The 16062-nt window shown below is 42.7% G+C and overlaps 2 protein-coding genes across 3 annotated transcripts in view; one reads left to right on the forward strand and one right to left on the reverse strand.

Moving 5' to 3' along the window:
• TEX14 (testis expressed 14, intercellular bridge forming factor) overlaps positions 1-4528 on the forward strand; it is a 57062-nt gene extending 52534 nt beyond the window's left edge. Inside the window, exons 28-31 of the mRNA XM_024211286.1 lie at positions 325-420; positions 1563-1672; positions 3785-3848; positions 4347-4528. Coding sequence (XP_024067054.1) covers positions 325-420; positions 1563-1672; positions 3785-3848; positions 4347-4383 — 307 coding nt within the window. The 3' untranslated portion in view covers positions 4384-4528. The remainder of the gene's footprint in view (positions 1-324; positions 421-1562; positions 1673-3784; positions 3849-4346) is intronic.
• Positions 4529-5906: 1378 nt separating this feature from the next.
• LOC112114454 (pinopsin-like) overlaps positions 5907-16062 on the reverse strand; it is a 12577-nt gene continuing 2421 nt past the window's right edge. The window contains exons 2-6 of one of the 2 annotated variants that reach the window (XM_024211199.1): positions 14789-14971; positions 13963-14108; positions 13423-13662; positions 12269-12312; positions 5907-5958 (exon numbers count right to left, since the gene is read on the reverse strand). In XM_024211199.1, coding sequence (XP_024066967.1) covers positions 5907-5958; positions 12269-12312; positions 13423-13662; positions 13963-14108; positions 14789-14971 — 665 coding nt within the window. Of the gene's footprint in view, positions 5959-12171; positions 12313-13422; positions 13663-13962; positions 14109-14788; positions 14972-16062 lie in introns of those variants that run through there. The other variant, XM_024211198.1, reaches the window with a different exon arrangement.

Genomic DNA, 16062 nt, shown 5'->3' on the forward strand with positions numbered 1-16062 from the left:
TGATTCTCATTTAAATTAAGGGCCCTTTACACTGGGCCTTAAGGGGGATATAAATGCTTAACATCCGAAACCCTGCAACTTTGTGCTGGTGGATAAGAACCTGCAAGTGAAACTGACTATAAATGATGATAAAGCTGCCAGGCCTATTTCCCCAGATATGAGAAACAAGAAGTAAATAACATGAATGGTGAAAAATAAATTAGATATTTAAAACTGAAAGAACATTTACTTTAGTAATCTTGGGTAATTCCGATAAAGAAATTGTTTGTTCAAAACATAAAGTATTTAACTTGACAGTCTCCTTTTTAATCTGTCATTCAATAGGGCTCATTCTACTCTTGATGATCTCTTAGAAAAAATTCTCCAACCAATTCCGGAGGATGATGAAGTCCAAGGAGAACCTCGGGAATGCCTGGTCAGGTTAGGAGATAATGGATATTTCATTCATACGTATATTGTACTTTTATTTTGTGCATAAGCCTATGCTGGGCCCTCTAGAAAGCAGATTGTCATTCTGGTGGCAGCAATGCCTTAAAGAACTTAGCAGGAGACATCAGGATTTGGGACTCTCACTACTAGACCTAGAGAGAAGGGACTGTGTTGTTAAGGTAGTCTCTGGTAGGTGGAAAGTAAAAGTTGCCAGTAGCTGTGAAACGGCATGGATCATCTTTCTAAAAGCTGGAGGTGACCTGCCACATTACTAGAGTTTGAAAAAGTAGAAAAGAAGAATATATATAAAAAGAGAAGAGCCATCAAGGTTCTTTAGATTAAGGGATCTTATAAACAGAATGTTCTGATGAGGGCAATCATTTGTCAGTACAACCTGGGAAATAATTCTGCAAATGGCAAATATCATAGAAATATAATTTAAAAAAGACTTTGTGTGTGCCTCAAATAATCTTTTCCCCCCTCTTAGCACCAACGACCAGAGCCTAGCACATGCTGTGATAGTTGTGAGCAGTTCTCAGAAGATTCTGCCCCCTCCTTACCAACTGTCAAGTGTAATAGTCACTCCTACAATACAACTCCATTTTGGAGTCAAAGGCATGCACACAGTCCCATGTGGATGCATATTAATTTGTTTGGCATCAAAATTTCTCTGCTCACACAGCCCAAATATCCTGATGGAAAGGAAGGAAATTGATGGGGGTGCAGGTAGGGTTGCTTCAGATATGTACAGTCATGTTAGATAGAGGGCCTGATCCAAAGCCCATGAGCTTTGGATTGCTCCCCATATAATATCTAAGGTTTCAGGCATCTGCTGAGAGAAACCAAAGTGAAATACTATATGGTGTCTACCTGCTGCTGCCTGCTGCTATAGTATGCATCTGACTTAAGTGATAATTCCTGATCCTCAGCAGAGGGGATGGAGGATCACTGGAGACTGATTGTAAATGTAATGCACAGCTGCAAACTGATCTCCTGGCTCAACACAGCAGAGGACAAGAGCAAAAAGCAGATGCTTAGTTGTTTCAGGGACTTATATATTAATGGTCTTTATTCAGCTTCTCTCAAATAAAATATAAAATTGTGACTTGACACACAAATCTCTGTCATTGAAGGGCAACAAACCTTAAAGATCAAGAAGCTGATGAAATGAAGAGTGGAATAGAGGAAGGTGGCACCAGGGCAGAAAGCAGAGAGACTGAAAGCTGTGCAGGGAATACTGAAGGTCTTTCTTAATCTGTAAAGCTAAAATATACTGTGCTTGGCAATGACTTGTTTATTATCCTGGCAGCCATGAGTTTATTAGTAATAAATATCTTGCACTGAACAAGGCTGTTAGCTATTGTTCTCTTACTGATTCCTTTGCCCTTTGGAGCACACTGATACCAGTTCTGCCCCAAGCTTTTAGAACCGAGGAAGCTGCTTTGGAGTAAAATTCTATTTTATTATTAAGCTTTGATTTTTACCAGTGTTGATCAAAGGTGTTAGCCTGACAGCCCATTGCTTTCTTGAGTTAAAGAACTGCTTACATGTGGGTAGTGAGAGTGCAGCTTCCCACACTGAGCTATCAACGTGCTTTGCAGGAACTGTGATCACACAGTGTCCATATCCCATTTAATCTGCTAAGGCACATTAAGGCCTTCACATTATAAAAGCTTTCAGTTACTATTGGTGTGGGTTGGGGTTGAACACGTGACTTCCACACTAACACTACCACGTCCCGGAGGGTTTTGCTACACTGCAATAAAACACCTCTGGCTGGCCTAGGAGAGCTGACTCGGGCTCACGGGGCTATAAAATTGTGTCCTAGGCGCTTGGGCTGGAGCCCTGGCTTTGAGACCCCAACATCTACACTGCCAGTTTTAGCCCCACAGTCTGAGTCAGCTGACCCATACTCTGAGACACAGTACCAATATACCCTAAGCCATCAGTCCCCTAGCCTGCTCCTTCCCCTTTCGCCTCTACTACTAGTTAGAGGGTGAGGAGGACATACTTTCTTCATCAGGGGAAGGAGTCAGATCAAAGGCTTCCTTTGCTTTATATGCCTCTTAAAGGCGTAGTGGCCTTCCATTGAGTGGTGCTTGTGGCACCTTGCTGCTGCTGACTGGCTTGTACCATCCACACTGTCTTATGTAGGCTCTTTAGATTAGGAGGAAACAGTTACCTTTTACCATGTGCTGACAGCATGGCAGCTGAGACACTGTAGCTGTTGGTGTTACCCTCCCCCAGTAACCACAGGCCTGCCAGTCGGGCAATATGGGAAGAATGAATTAGGTTCTAAAATTCAAACAATTGGGGTTTTACTCCAGTGGAGCTTCCCCTAGTCAAACAGTGTGACTAATAATACTCCTTAGCCAATCAAAGTTCCTGGACTTGAGTTTGGTTGTTGAGAAGCAACCACATAATCATTAGGCCAGCTGATCCCCAGCCAGGATACAAGGAACTGCATAAAGGAGAGAAGTGGGTGGGGATGGTAGTGACAGGAGAGCATCCCTGTACTCTGGCTGTCTTAGGCAATTGCATTTGAGTATAATCCTCCATAAGTCTAGATCTTCATTGGAAACAGTTAAAAAAGATTCCCTGGAATTTTACAGCTAGTGAGTAATGTCAGATTAGACAGTAACACTTTCCTGTTGTTTTCATTACCTGTTAAGGGAACTTTACCTGTTAAGAGAACTTCATTTAAAATGGGGGAAGTTGGTAGGTTTGCATTTGTTATTGTATAAACAAACATGGTAGAATCCTAGGGTCTCGCTGCAAAAACAGGCTAATGCAGTTTTAAGGTTATTGTCCTTGACTTTCAGAAGTGACTTGTGAGTCTGAGTGCTTAGCATGAGACGACTTAAAGGAGCCTGATGTTTAGAGAGTGGATGCTGAGCTTTCAAGTTGGGGACCCAAAAATTGGAGTTCCCCAAATAACTAGTCAGTTTTGAAAATGTTGGCAATATATGTAAACACACAAATCTGGAAATGAAAGGGTTAAATTCTAACTTTACATGTGTGTTAACAGTCTAAGACAATTTCAATGGGACTACTCCTGCAGGAGTTAGGGTGGCAGAATCAGCCCCTGACTTATTCAGTGCTGCCAGGAATGTTTTCCCCAGCAAATGGTTCTGCAGAGAAGGTACAGTACAAGCTACCTTTATAAGCGCAGTAACAGATAGCTGCTGGTTTCTGAATACAACTGCAGCTTAATGGACCCATTGAAGGGATTTGTAGCAGCAATCTCTGCAGCTTTTTTACATGCTGACAAAAAACCCCAAAGCTTTCCTAATGAAGTACTGTGGTGGTAGGATGGGTGTGTTATTGCTTCTGTACTGGTTTACTTCCTTTCTAGCTACAAATCCTGAGGATCCAAAACCCAGCTTATGGCAGCGGCTGCCTTGGCCTTCTCCATTCAGGTAAACCTCTATTAGATATTTGTATGGGTGAAAGTCAGTGGTTCTGGTGATGCCACAAATATGTGCTCCACTGTACTTTAGCTAATACAGTTGAAAGACAAAGAAGTTTCTCAACCTGATGTTTGGCCTAGGGAGCAAAATAAATGGGATCAAAACCTAGCACAGTTTGGAGGTTTATGTTAAATTCTGTCCTAAGGCCGAGAATCTCAACAGTATTTAGGTGCCTAACTCATTGATTTCAACTCCCACTGGGAGTTAGGTGCCTAAATACCTCTGAGGATCTGGGCCTGAGGTAGTGCCTATGCAAACCAAATTGGCACTCGGGTTGAAGTGAGAGAACTTGTGCATTCTCCTTTTACTGCATGTGCTAGGTGTACCTGTTGTTCCAGCACTCTGGAACCAGAGATAGTGCCTTAGAATCTCATTCCCATCATTGCTTATGGACTGCATGTGCAAGAAAAACGTATTTTTTGTTTAATCTCATTTTTTTTATTTCAGGGTAATTGTCCTGGATCAGAGCAGTGCACCTAAGTGATCAAAGTAGATAGCATATAAACCTTCAATAAGTTGTTTGACATCTTCCTCTTATACGGTACCTATTTCTGTGATGTGCAATGCTGTTCACCAAATAAGCAGTCTTAGAGTTCTCAGACTTCCTTTACTTGTAACAATCGATACAAAGAGACTGAATGGTTTGCTCTCCAAGTACATCTGGTATATTAAGTTTTGGTTCATTTTTATTTAGCAATCGCTTATAAATGAGAGGCAGCATTCTGAATTATGCTGTAAAATGGAATTGTTTTCCAAATATAACTGTGCCTGTTAAGCCTTCTACAGGTTTGTATTCTCCCTAGCATGCACACTCGCTTTCACAAGTGAAAGCATTTCTTGCTTTGTTGCATTATACAGTTTTTGTTATTGACAAAAATGAGTCTCTTTAAATTGCTGCTGCTGCTCTTGCTCTCGTTAGCTTTTCAGTGCCAGGGAGTGGAACGTGATGTTACAGCCCACGTGTGCTTTGTGCTTCGTTTGCTCATTAGATGTGACAAGGTAATTTCTTGTTTTCTCATTTTGTGGAATTCTTGTGATATAAATTGAACTGACTGAAATGATTTAGAGGATTTATCTTCATGCAAAAGTGAATGACTGAGTCAGTACTCTGAAGGCAGCAATAACATACATTGCTAGCTTCAGGCAGCGATGTGTGAATAACTGGCTGATAGTATCAAGACCTCTCTTATTTAATCAAACCATGCCTCTAATGGACCTGATCCAACGCCCAGCCAAAAAAAGAGTCCCATCGATTTAATTGGACTTCCAACCAGGTCCTAAATGAGCACAAGTACTTTAGAATTGAATATCTGTTCTACAACACTACTCTGGTGCAGTAACCCTGTGAAGTTTAGAGCTGCTGCTGGTCACTTCAGTGTAAATATTGTGCCACTTTGTGTTAGGTTTTTAGCTGCACATGCTGTTATTGTGCACTTCATGAGTTTCTTCCCTGATTATGGTGAGATACTATAAGTGCCTGTAGCCGTTACATGGGTTTACTTATCTGAATGTTAACAATACTAATAAAAGTCTTCTGAGTTTAGCATGCTGCAATGTGGTATTTCTTGCTACCATTTACTGCCTTATATACATGCATGTCTGTTTTAGACCATACATTTGGCTAACTTTTCAGTTCTGAGCTATTTCTGAAAATAATAATTAATAATTACCTACCTCTTATATAGCGCTTTTCATTAGTAGATTTCAAAGCCTTCAAAATCTTTTTTAATGACTTTCTCTGCACAATCCCCCTGGGAGGCAGGGCAGGGATGTTATCCCATTGTACAGGTGGGGAACCGAGGGGCAGAGAGGTGAAGTCACTTGGCTACCATCACACAGGAAGTCTATGGTGAAGCAGGAAATTGCACCTATGTCTCCCAAATCCTATTGCCATACCCACCAGATAATCCTTACCCAGACTTTGTCAGATTTTGTTGGTGTTCTTTCGGTGAGCTCTTTTCAGGAAATGAAGTCCTTGATCCAAGCTGATACCATGAGGTTTTCTTCTCATTGGGTACTGACAGAACAACCAGCAACAGTGAGGTCATGGTTTCCAAATCTGCATCCTGAAGTTGTAGTTTTGTTGGAGGCACAATTCCATGTTTCACTCAGTGGTGCTCAGTGCACTGCATGTGTGGTGGAGATTTCACTTGAGCTCTTGTGCATTACATAATTATTTTTTCATAAAAGTTTTCTGTGGTAGGATTTTCTGCAGATGGGCTCATTTTATTAACTTTTTTACAAACACTCCAGTTTTCTATGTCTAAATTCTGTGCCCTGACTTGGGTTATGTGCTGCTGGTGCAAGACTTGGTATGTGTCTACATGGAACTGTGGAAGGCATCATAATATGTAATAATCTGCCACCGGATCACGAATGGACAATAGTGACACATGGACACAAGGGCTCCCACCCTAGATGCAGTGTGAAATCCTGTCGTTGGTGGGCTGTACCCACTCCTGACAGATACCAGTGGGTATTTGTCTCTCTTACTCTTTGACAGCACATGTATAAATTGACATGCAAATAAAATCTCATTGAATTGAAATTGTGAAAGGCACAAAAAAAAAGGGGGGGGGAGTGTCATGAACCAGAATTGGCTACTAGATCTGTATGCAGCAGGAATCCAATGGTTCCAAATACCCTGGAGCCAGCAGTTTATGTCCATTACCCCACTCCAATACCAAGCAGTAGCCTTGCTGGACTGGCTGTATATACCCCTGGGTCCCAGAGTACTGTTTTGAAGCTGAGAATTCTATCCCACCAGTTGATGTTTGACTGCATTTTTCCATCTTCCCAGCTTTTTTATTCAGGCTTCATTCCCTTTCTGAAGAGAGTAGGGTCATAAACTATAGAGATAAACATTATCTTATCTGACATAGTATTACAAATCCAGGATAATCTTACCTTTGAAGGGCAAGTATTATAGCTTCTAGTTTCTATTTCAGTATACTAAAAATGTGTGAAGTATTGAATTTCCTTATTTTCCCTTTTTTCACCTGATGAAAGCAAATAATATCTGGTGACGTAGCTATTTGGGAATGGGTCTGCATATGACCATCATCTGTTTGCTTCTTCTCTGATTGAGAGACTAAAGAGAAATGCAGCCTCATTGCTTCTATAGATCCCCTGGCTACTGACCAACAAGAGCTTTATCGGCAAATTCAGAAGGAATTAGGCCAAAATCTGCTCTCAGTTATGTGACTGCAGCTCCCTGTTTTGGCCCACTGCCTACTCAGCTATTGGTCACAGTATTAAAAAAGCAAGAGGGGAAACTAGGGAGAGGGAAGAATTGGTTAACGCACAACTCTTTAACCATGTAAGATGCACTGGCAGTCTTTAAGATGTGTTTTGATATATTCTTAAAAGAGATGCTCTAGCTCAAACTGAAATTATGGGCTTGATGCAAAAATTACTGACTGAGCTCTATGGCCTGTGTTATGTAGCAGACTAGGTCATCATAATGGTGCTGCTGGCCTTAAAAATCTATGAAAACAGGTACCTGGCAACTTGGCAAAGACATGCTGGTGAATAGACACATAGTGGCTGAGTACTTACTGACTTACCTGTAGGTTGGTACTGACATATAGCTTGAGTGAGTCAGGGAGACTAGTGAGAGCTCAGCATTTCTGAATATCAGACCCGTAGACATGAAACCATTTCCTGAATGGGTTAGAATCAGGCAGATGTCCTGGGTGGTACCCCCCTCTTTGATACTTAGCTAACAACCTTTTCATGGAGTTACCCAGGAAGGGATGCCGAGCTCATGCTCAGAGACGGACTCTAGAACTGGGCAGTAGCTGCAGCTGGACTCTGGGACAAGACGGAGCAATCCAGTAAGGCAACAGCATCTCAGCAGAAAGGTAAATAAACAAGAGAGAAATGTTACCATTGTCTGTACATCAGTGTGAGCAGTTTAAGAGAAAGCATTGATGAGCTGGAATGCCTGTGATGGGGACAGGAGCTTGACAGTAACTGGACTTTCTCAAACACAGTAGAATGAGATTTGTAGTTCCTAGTTCTGTGCTATACAGAAAAGATGAATTAGTTCAAGCATGTGGGGGGAGTAGGCTGTTCCATTGATTCACCCAAACTCCTGCTGCTGCTGGGGGTGGGACGCGGTGGCCCAAGACTGCCCCAGCCGTACCAGCTGCTGCAGAAGTCACGGAGGTGCCGGAAAGTCACAGAATCCGTGACTTCCGTGATCTCTGTGACAGACTCACAGCCTTATTTATTATTTGATGTACCATAATGTCTAGGAGCCCTAGTCATGAACCAGGACCCCTTTGTGCTAGGGGCTGTACAAAACAGAACTAAAAGACAGTCCTTGCTCCAAAGAGTTTATGGTTTTAAGTTCATATTAACTGCTCAGTGACCCACTCAAACGAGCCATGTTTATAGATAGCAGCTTATACTATCCCCTCTGAGGATAATATCAGAACAGTGGGTTGATCTTAAATCACCATGTAGGTTGCAATATCTAGACAACAGCATGTCTGAGGCTATGTCTATACTTAAAACACTACAGCAGCACAGCTGCAGTGCTTCAGTGTAGACATTCACTACAGCAATGGGAGGGGTTCTTCCATCACAGTAGTTAATCCACCTCCCCAAGAGGCAGTAGCTAGGTCAATGGAAGAATTCTTCTGTCAGCATAGCACCTTCTTCTACACCATGGGTTAGGTCAGTTTAACTAAATCATCCATGGGTGTGGATTTTTCAGTGTAGACCAGCCCTAAGTTACTTTTAGTTCCAGCCTTTCACTTTACCTGCAGTGCTGTTCAGAAGTTTACTTAATTTTTAAAACAGCGGGTCTCGTTTAACTTTGCAACTTTTGCCAATTTAATTCTCAATTTATTGCTAATTGAGAGATTTCACATGTAATGAATTTGATTGATTAAAGTTCAACAGCTGTAAACAAAAATTGGTAACGCATCAGATGGGAGAAAAATAAGTGACTGGTGGCATTTCAGAATGTTAGAGCTGCATAGAATTACAGCTGAATTGCACAATAATTAATTGATTCAAGATAACTCCTGTTACATGATTATGTCCCACATGGTCTTGTCAATGTAACTTGCTCTCTCTCTCTCGTCATTTAATATCAAGCAGTAGGAGTTCAGGTGCACACATAAACTGACTCTAATGGGAAATGCTGGCTCCTTTTGTGTCTCAACTGCCACCTAAAGCAAAATGATGATATTCTTATTTATGATTTGTATTACACTAGCATCTACGGGCGCCTACTGAGATTGAGCACATAGTAAGAGACAGTGTTTGCCCCAAAGCATTTACAGTCTAAATAATTGTTTGGCTTAAGACAGTTTAATAGGAATACATTTGTCTATAAAGCATTTAAAAATACTGCAGGCTTTCCTCTCCCAACAGCAGTGCAATATTCTATAGGAATGGTCCAGAACTTGATAGCAGGGGGTTAAAGGGGTACAGGGCATTAGTGTACAATCCTGTGGTTATTCTGATTAGAGAGACATTTTGTATTATAATGGCCTCTTTTAACAAGCAAAAAAGTGTTTTCTTCTGAAAATGTCAGGTTTCTAAACCATTCTTCTTTGTTCCTTTGACCTGAGGGGTTTTTTAAGTTTACAATATCCCTCACTTTTTGCTTCCAGAGAAGGCACTTATAAAGTAGCCCCAGTGATGAGTAACTTCCTTGTTCGCTTCTGAAAGTCCATAGTACCTCACAGGCCCCATTTAGTGATCTGACCCATTTGTTTTCCAGGGCTGCATATATGAATGACATTATACAGATGGAGGCCTGGTGTGCTGGAGGTGTACATCTAAATCATCACAATTATGATGGCCAAACCTCTCCGTGTGGCAAGAGCTTGCTCACAAGAACATGCTCTTCTAATGCAGTGTGGTTCATGGAGTTCCACAGCATGGTCCCCTGTTGCCTTTTTCTTCAGTGCCTAGGTGCAATCTGCAGATAACCTACTGGTCTGGGCATGCTGTGCTCTGTCATGATCCAAGCAGCCAGGCAGATGGAGTACTGCTTGTGTGGACCTGTCCTGTTCTCTGTCATGGCTGCAGCTTCATCTCATAGATGAGGGTAGCTTCATCTCAAACAAGCTGCACCCCTCAGGCTTCTTGCAAATGGCCAATGTGGCCCATGGCTGGATGAAGTTTGGGTGCCTGTAATTCATATAAACATCAATGGGAATGACCTGGGTCTGTGAATGGGAGAATAGGCCCCTTTATAAGATAGTACAAATGGTTGTGGTGTGTACTGTTTGTTTGGTAGGAAGCTGCGGTTTAGGGTTATTGCTGATAAGTAGGCTACTGTTAGGTTTTTGTCTGATGCTTTAGTTTTGGACTCATCTTTATCCTTTACCCAGTGCTGTTAATTTTCTCTCTCACAGGCTGCATGTTCCAGCTTGCCAGAGATGGTCAATGTCCTGTCAGAGAATGGTGCAAACCCAAGGTAAGTTACTGCAAGCCTGGCTCAACCGTTGGGATTTCACAATTTGCGGTTTTCTATTTGGAAGCCTCTTGGTGGGGGAGAAGTCTGTTTTAACCAATGCTGTGATTGTCTGCTAGATCTTAGTTAAAAATCTGGCAATATGGTACAATCAGCAGCTTTAATCAGTCTTTCTAGGAGCTGCATATTTGCCTGGCTCTGCACTCTGCCATTCTAGCTGCTTATTATCAGCGGATTTGGAATTATTAATAATGGGGTAGGAGCCATTTAATTGTGTGAATACCTATAAACGTAGTTACCCTCTGACTCCTTCATTTATGTGTTCTGACATCAAAGGCTGTAGACAGAAGGTCATGGAAGAGAAGGTCAGTAATCTTCTTGTCAGGAAAAACCATAATGACAAGACATAGAAAGGAAACTCCTTCGAGAGCATGGGTAACATTTTCAAATGTGACTGAGGAGCCTAAGGCCTATTTTCAAAAGTGATCTTAGGCACTTTGGGCCAGATTTTCAAAGTTTTTAGGTGGCTAAAGATGCAGATAGGTGTCTAGTGGTATTTGGGAGCTAGGCACCTGGGTGCTTTTGAAAATTCCTACTTGCATTTTAGGTGCCTAAATACCTTTAAAAACCAGACCCTAATTCAATGGGACTTAGGATCCTAAGTCACTTAAGCACTTTGGAAAATGTTACACTAGTCCTTGCACTGTTCTCAAGCCACTAGATGTAATGAAGGAGGTCAAGTCATGGTTATTGGTGGAACACTTTAATAGGAGCTTGTTATCGCATCTGTTTAACGTTGTTGAATTTCTCCCTATTCATGTTGTGCATCTTTTGCTTTCTGTTATCGTCTCAGCCTTTATGGCCCCAGTGGCTTTATTGTGTTTTTTGCTATGTGCCACAGAATCTTTTACAGGCTTTGTTTAACCTTTATTGCAAAATCAATGACTCTAAGGCCTTTCCTGATTGTCTCAGCTATAAATAAAATACAAATCTGCTGGGCTTCAGACCTCTTGTTTTTGCCATATTGATCTTGTCCTTTGTCTCAGTAAGTGTGGCCTTTTTCGTGTGAAATAAAACTCCAGTTGTGGTCACTGGAGGTTACACCCTGCTGTCTGTTGGGGCCCTTTGCTAATTGCTGATTTGCTAATTGACCGCCCATGACAAGGAGACAGTGGTGTTTTAATGTTTGGATGTTTATTAGCCCAATCTACTTGACTACACCTGTTAAATTTTCATTGGTTCACAGCCTGTCTTGAAGTTACACAAAAGGATCAACCAACACAAATCCTCCTGTGTCTATACAGTAGTGTGTATTGAAAATGTTCAGGGAGCTCTCCTGTTCTGCTCTTTGCAGTGAAATATATATTTAAACGAAATGAAGCCTATGCTTTTCCTAATGGGATTACTACTGGAGAAGTGCTCTTTTGGGCTTTAATGCTGGTAGTTTAATTATTCCTTAGCCTAGTAAAAGGTCCCCCATTATCATGCTTTAGCACTTCCCCCACGGGATAAGGAACTAGGAATGGGGGCTATTCCCATTGGGAATGTGAACTGTTCTCTCTGATGTTTACTCTCTAATATGGTTGCTTTCCTGCCATTGAAGGGAATGTGTTTTACCTTTTATCTAAGTTTGCAGTGACAGGGCAGGATACAGTGAATATTGTTGGGAGCTCTAAGAAGAAATCTTTTATTACTTTCTGGTGTATATTTGGGCTGTTAGAAAATAGCCAGCCTCTTTGCTCCTCTTTGTGTTTGTGCCAAATGAAACTGAGACGAATGTGCGGAGCCGGCAGCTGCCATTCCTCCATGCAGGAAGTGAAGCATCTGCACTGTTTACGATGGGGTCACCTTATTTCCGCATCCCTCCAAGGCTGATGAGATGCCTTTGGGGGCACCAAGCATAGCAGGAGAGGTTTCCTGCATCCCTGACGGGTTGCGATTGCAGCACATCATTTTCAGCAGGCAGTCCCGGAACTAATTGGGGAAAGCACATGTGTTACAGGAAAATTCACTAGATAAGAGAAGAAGGCAGGCTGCTAAACACACCTCTCCTGGGTCCCTTTATGTCAAACTACTAAACTGGGTTTTGCTTTACCCAGATGCTGTAACCTGTGAGTTGGTGGTGCTTCTGTGAGATGCAGCCTGGATGCTTTCGGCACACAAACGTAAGAAATGCTGTTTTGGCTTAGACCAATGGCCCATTTAGCCCAGTATTCTGTGTCCGACAGTGGCCAGTACCAGAGCTTCAGGGGGAATGTACAGAACAGGGCAATGCTGCAGAGATCCACCCCTGTCTTCCCCCCTGGCTTCAGGCTGTCAGGGTTGCCCTGAGCATGGGGTTGTGTGTCCCTGCCCATCCTGGCTAATGGCCATTGATGGATCTATCCTCCATGAATTTATCTAGTTCTTTCTTGAACCCAGCTGTATTTTTGGCCATCACAACATCCCATGGCAATGCGTCCCACAGGTTAATTGTGCATTGTATGAAAAAATACTTCCTCTTGTTTGTATTGAATTTAATTTCATCAAGTGACACCTGTTTTTTTAATTGTGGGAAAGGGTAAATAATAGTTCTCTATTCACTTTTTCCACACCATTCATGATTTTATAATATGCATTACATTGTAGGTAGTAAACCTCCAAGGCAGGGGCTATGTGGCCAATACTGGGCCCAGCGTGGAATGCAAATTATAATGTTGTGGTCAGACCGGTTAGTGCTTTACCCTGCTCTTTGCAGGCACTGGCAATTGATTGATAAACATCTGTCTGTTTGTTGTGCAAGCTCAATCAGGCAATTAATGATCCAAAATTAGGTCAGTTGCCCCTACAAAATTGTGGGTATGCAAAAGGATCTCTGGTTAAGGCCAGGTTGAAAATCAAGCTCCATCTCAATTTTATACCTTAGCCTTGCCTGTTGTAAAGATGCAATCAGTGGGATCTAGCATTTGACAGGAACCTCAATAGGATAGATATGCTATGCTATATTAGAATGCCCCATTACTGCTATTACACTTCATTCCTATAAGCCCCTAGCTCAGTGAAGGCTTGTTTTCAATTGCTCTCTGATAATCTTCATGCTCTCACCTGTTTGTTCATGAAGATGTAGATAATTGGGTTGTAAACTGTGGCTGTTTTGGAGAAGTATGAAGGCAGTGATGCTAGAGTTGGTTGGATGGGGATGTCTTTGTTTGTGGCAACCACCATGGCAAAGGTGGAATAGGGCAGCCAGCAGATGAGAAAGGCCATCACCATAGCAATCACCATTCGTGTCACCTCCCTCTCAGCTCGCTGAGTCGTCTCAGATTCTTTTTGTTGTGCCGCAACCTACAGGCAATGTAAGGGAACAGCCTGCTATTTAATATGTCACTGCCTCATTCTATAGAAAATACTAATGTCCCCCCTATAAAATGGCCCAGGCTGAGGGAAAATTTGCGGGGAAAATGGGCGTGGCACACTTCTTAGCCACATTATCTTCCCTTCCTGTTCAGTTGCCTGTTTGTAGTGGTGAGATCAACCTATGTTGGCATCATCCAAACAGCCATGAAAAATTACACTGAAAACCTGTGCCTGCAATGGTGTCAGCAGTGCATGTGACTGTTCAGACTGAAATGTCTTTGTACTTACAGCTCGTAGTGTCACCAGCAGATTTGTATAGGAGAAGAGGATCAGACTGAGAGGAATAATGAAACAGGTAATGAATAAAGTCAGGATGTAGCTGTTGTTGTTGCTGCCTCCGGTGTACCAGTTGGGACCACAGGAGGTTCTCAGACCTAGAACAATGAGATTTTAAACAATGCTAGGACAATCCTGAAGCATGATCAGGGACTTCAGTGGGAAAGGCACAAAGAACAAATACCACCTACTGTTCTTGCTGAATTGTGCCTGTTTTCCTAAAGCAGCTCTCCAAATTCCAGCCAAATCACAAACACTGGCATCAGCCATGATGATTTCTAGCTGGCAGCGCCTCATTATTAATTTACAAACAAACCACAAGGAGTCATAATAATAAAACTAAAGTAAACTTCTAAATAAACAAGATTTGAATAGACTTGTTCTGCGCTTTAGCCATTTTGCTGAGCTACTCTATGTGCAGTGACTGTTGTCAGTGACAGCGCTCTGCTGCTCCTCTGTCCATCAGACGTGTTAAGGCATATGCATAATAAGAAAATAGATGTTCTGCAGTTTATTGTAATAAGCAGCTAACTTTTAAAGAGTGACATGTGAGAGGAAATCCTGTAATTAATGAGAAAACAAGGAGTGTTAGCACCTGGAGAACAAAGACAGCCACACAGTCAAATACAATGGTAAAATCGTTGTGGTCTCTCCTCAAATATGTCATACTTAAAAAAAAAAAAAAATTCCACCAATGACTGAAGAAAAAACTGTGCCCATCAGCCATTGCTGAAGCTACAGACTTGAATGCTTTCTTTGAAGAATGTGACACTCATACCTTCCGGCACATAGCTGCTCCAGCCTAACATTGGTGGGGTTGTCCAGAGAAGTGACCAAATCCAGGTGAATGCACAGCCCATCACTGCATGTTTGTGGTGAAATCGGAAATCTCCCATGGGTTTGCAGATGACGATATACCTTTCGAAGGCCAGGATCGCCAAGGACCAAAGCCCCACAATGCCTGAGAGAGATCACTAAATGGTTAGTATGTGTGGAATATGATTTCAAATTGCTGTGCTATTAAATAATCTAGCAGCTTTCTGTGCTTAACTGCTAGATCTGAAGTGCCGGGATTTCCTGAGTTATACAACTTTGTCCATGTATGGACAGCTCCGTAGAATGAGCTATATTCCAAGCAGCTGTCTTGCAGGTGCTTGAAATAGAGATTTCAAGCAAGCAGGCAAAACCAGCAGGGAAAAAAGCGTTCACAATAGCATCCTTTTTTGATTAACATAAGAACGGCCAGACTGGGTCAGACCAAAGGTCCATCTAGCCCAGTATCCTGTCTTCCGACAGTGCCCAATGCCAGGTGTCCCAGAGGGAATGAACCGAACAGGTAATCATCATGTGATCCGTCCCCTGTTGCCCATTCCCAGCTTCTGGCAAAGTGAGGCCAGGGACACCATTCCTGCCCATCTTGGCTAATAGCCATTGATGGACCTATCCTATATGAATTTATCTAGTTTATCTAGATTATTATTCTTATTTATTTTATGATTGCACCTAGGAGCCCCAGCGTTTCTTGTTTATTTAACTCTCAATTAACCTGGGGCTGTCTGAAAGGGTACACTGTATTTCCTAGGACATACAGTTTCCATTTTCTAAGGCAGTTTTCACGTTTCTCAGTGGAGTTTAGCTAGGATGCCTTAACAGATATCAATACCACGCATAGGCGTGCGCAGCACATTTCATTAGGGTGTGCACCCAGGGAGTCCCGCCCTGCCCTAGCCCCACCCCCGTCCTGCCCCCATCCATTCCCTCCTACTTCCTGCCCCCTGACTGCCCCCCTCAGAACCTCCAACCTCCCCCGCTCCTTGTCCCCTGACTACCACCTCCTGGGACCCCTGCCCCTAACTGCCTCCCAGGACTCCACCCCCTATCTAAGCCTTCCTGCTCCTTGTCCCCTGACTGCCCCCCTAGGACCCTACCCCCTACCTGTCCCCTGACTGCCCTGACCTTATCCACACCCCTGCCCCCAGACAGGCCCCCGGGACTCCCATGCCTATCCAACCACTCCCCGCCCCCTGACAGGACCCCTAGAACTCCTGACCC

The sequence above is a fragment of the Terrapene carolina genome, unplaced genomic scaffold, assembly GCF_002925995.2.
Source record: "Terrapene carolina triunguis isolate 2854851 unplaced genomic scaffold, T_m_triunguis-2.0 Scaffold231, whole genome shotgun sequence".
In the NCBI taxonomy this organism is placed as follows: domain Eukaryota; kingdom Metazoa; phylum Chordata; order Testudines; family Emydidae; genus Terrapene; species Terrapene triunguis.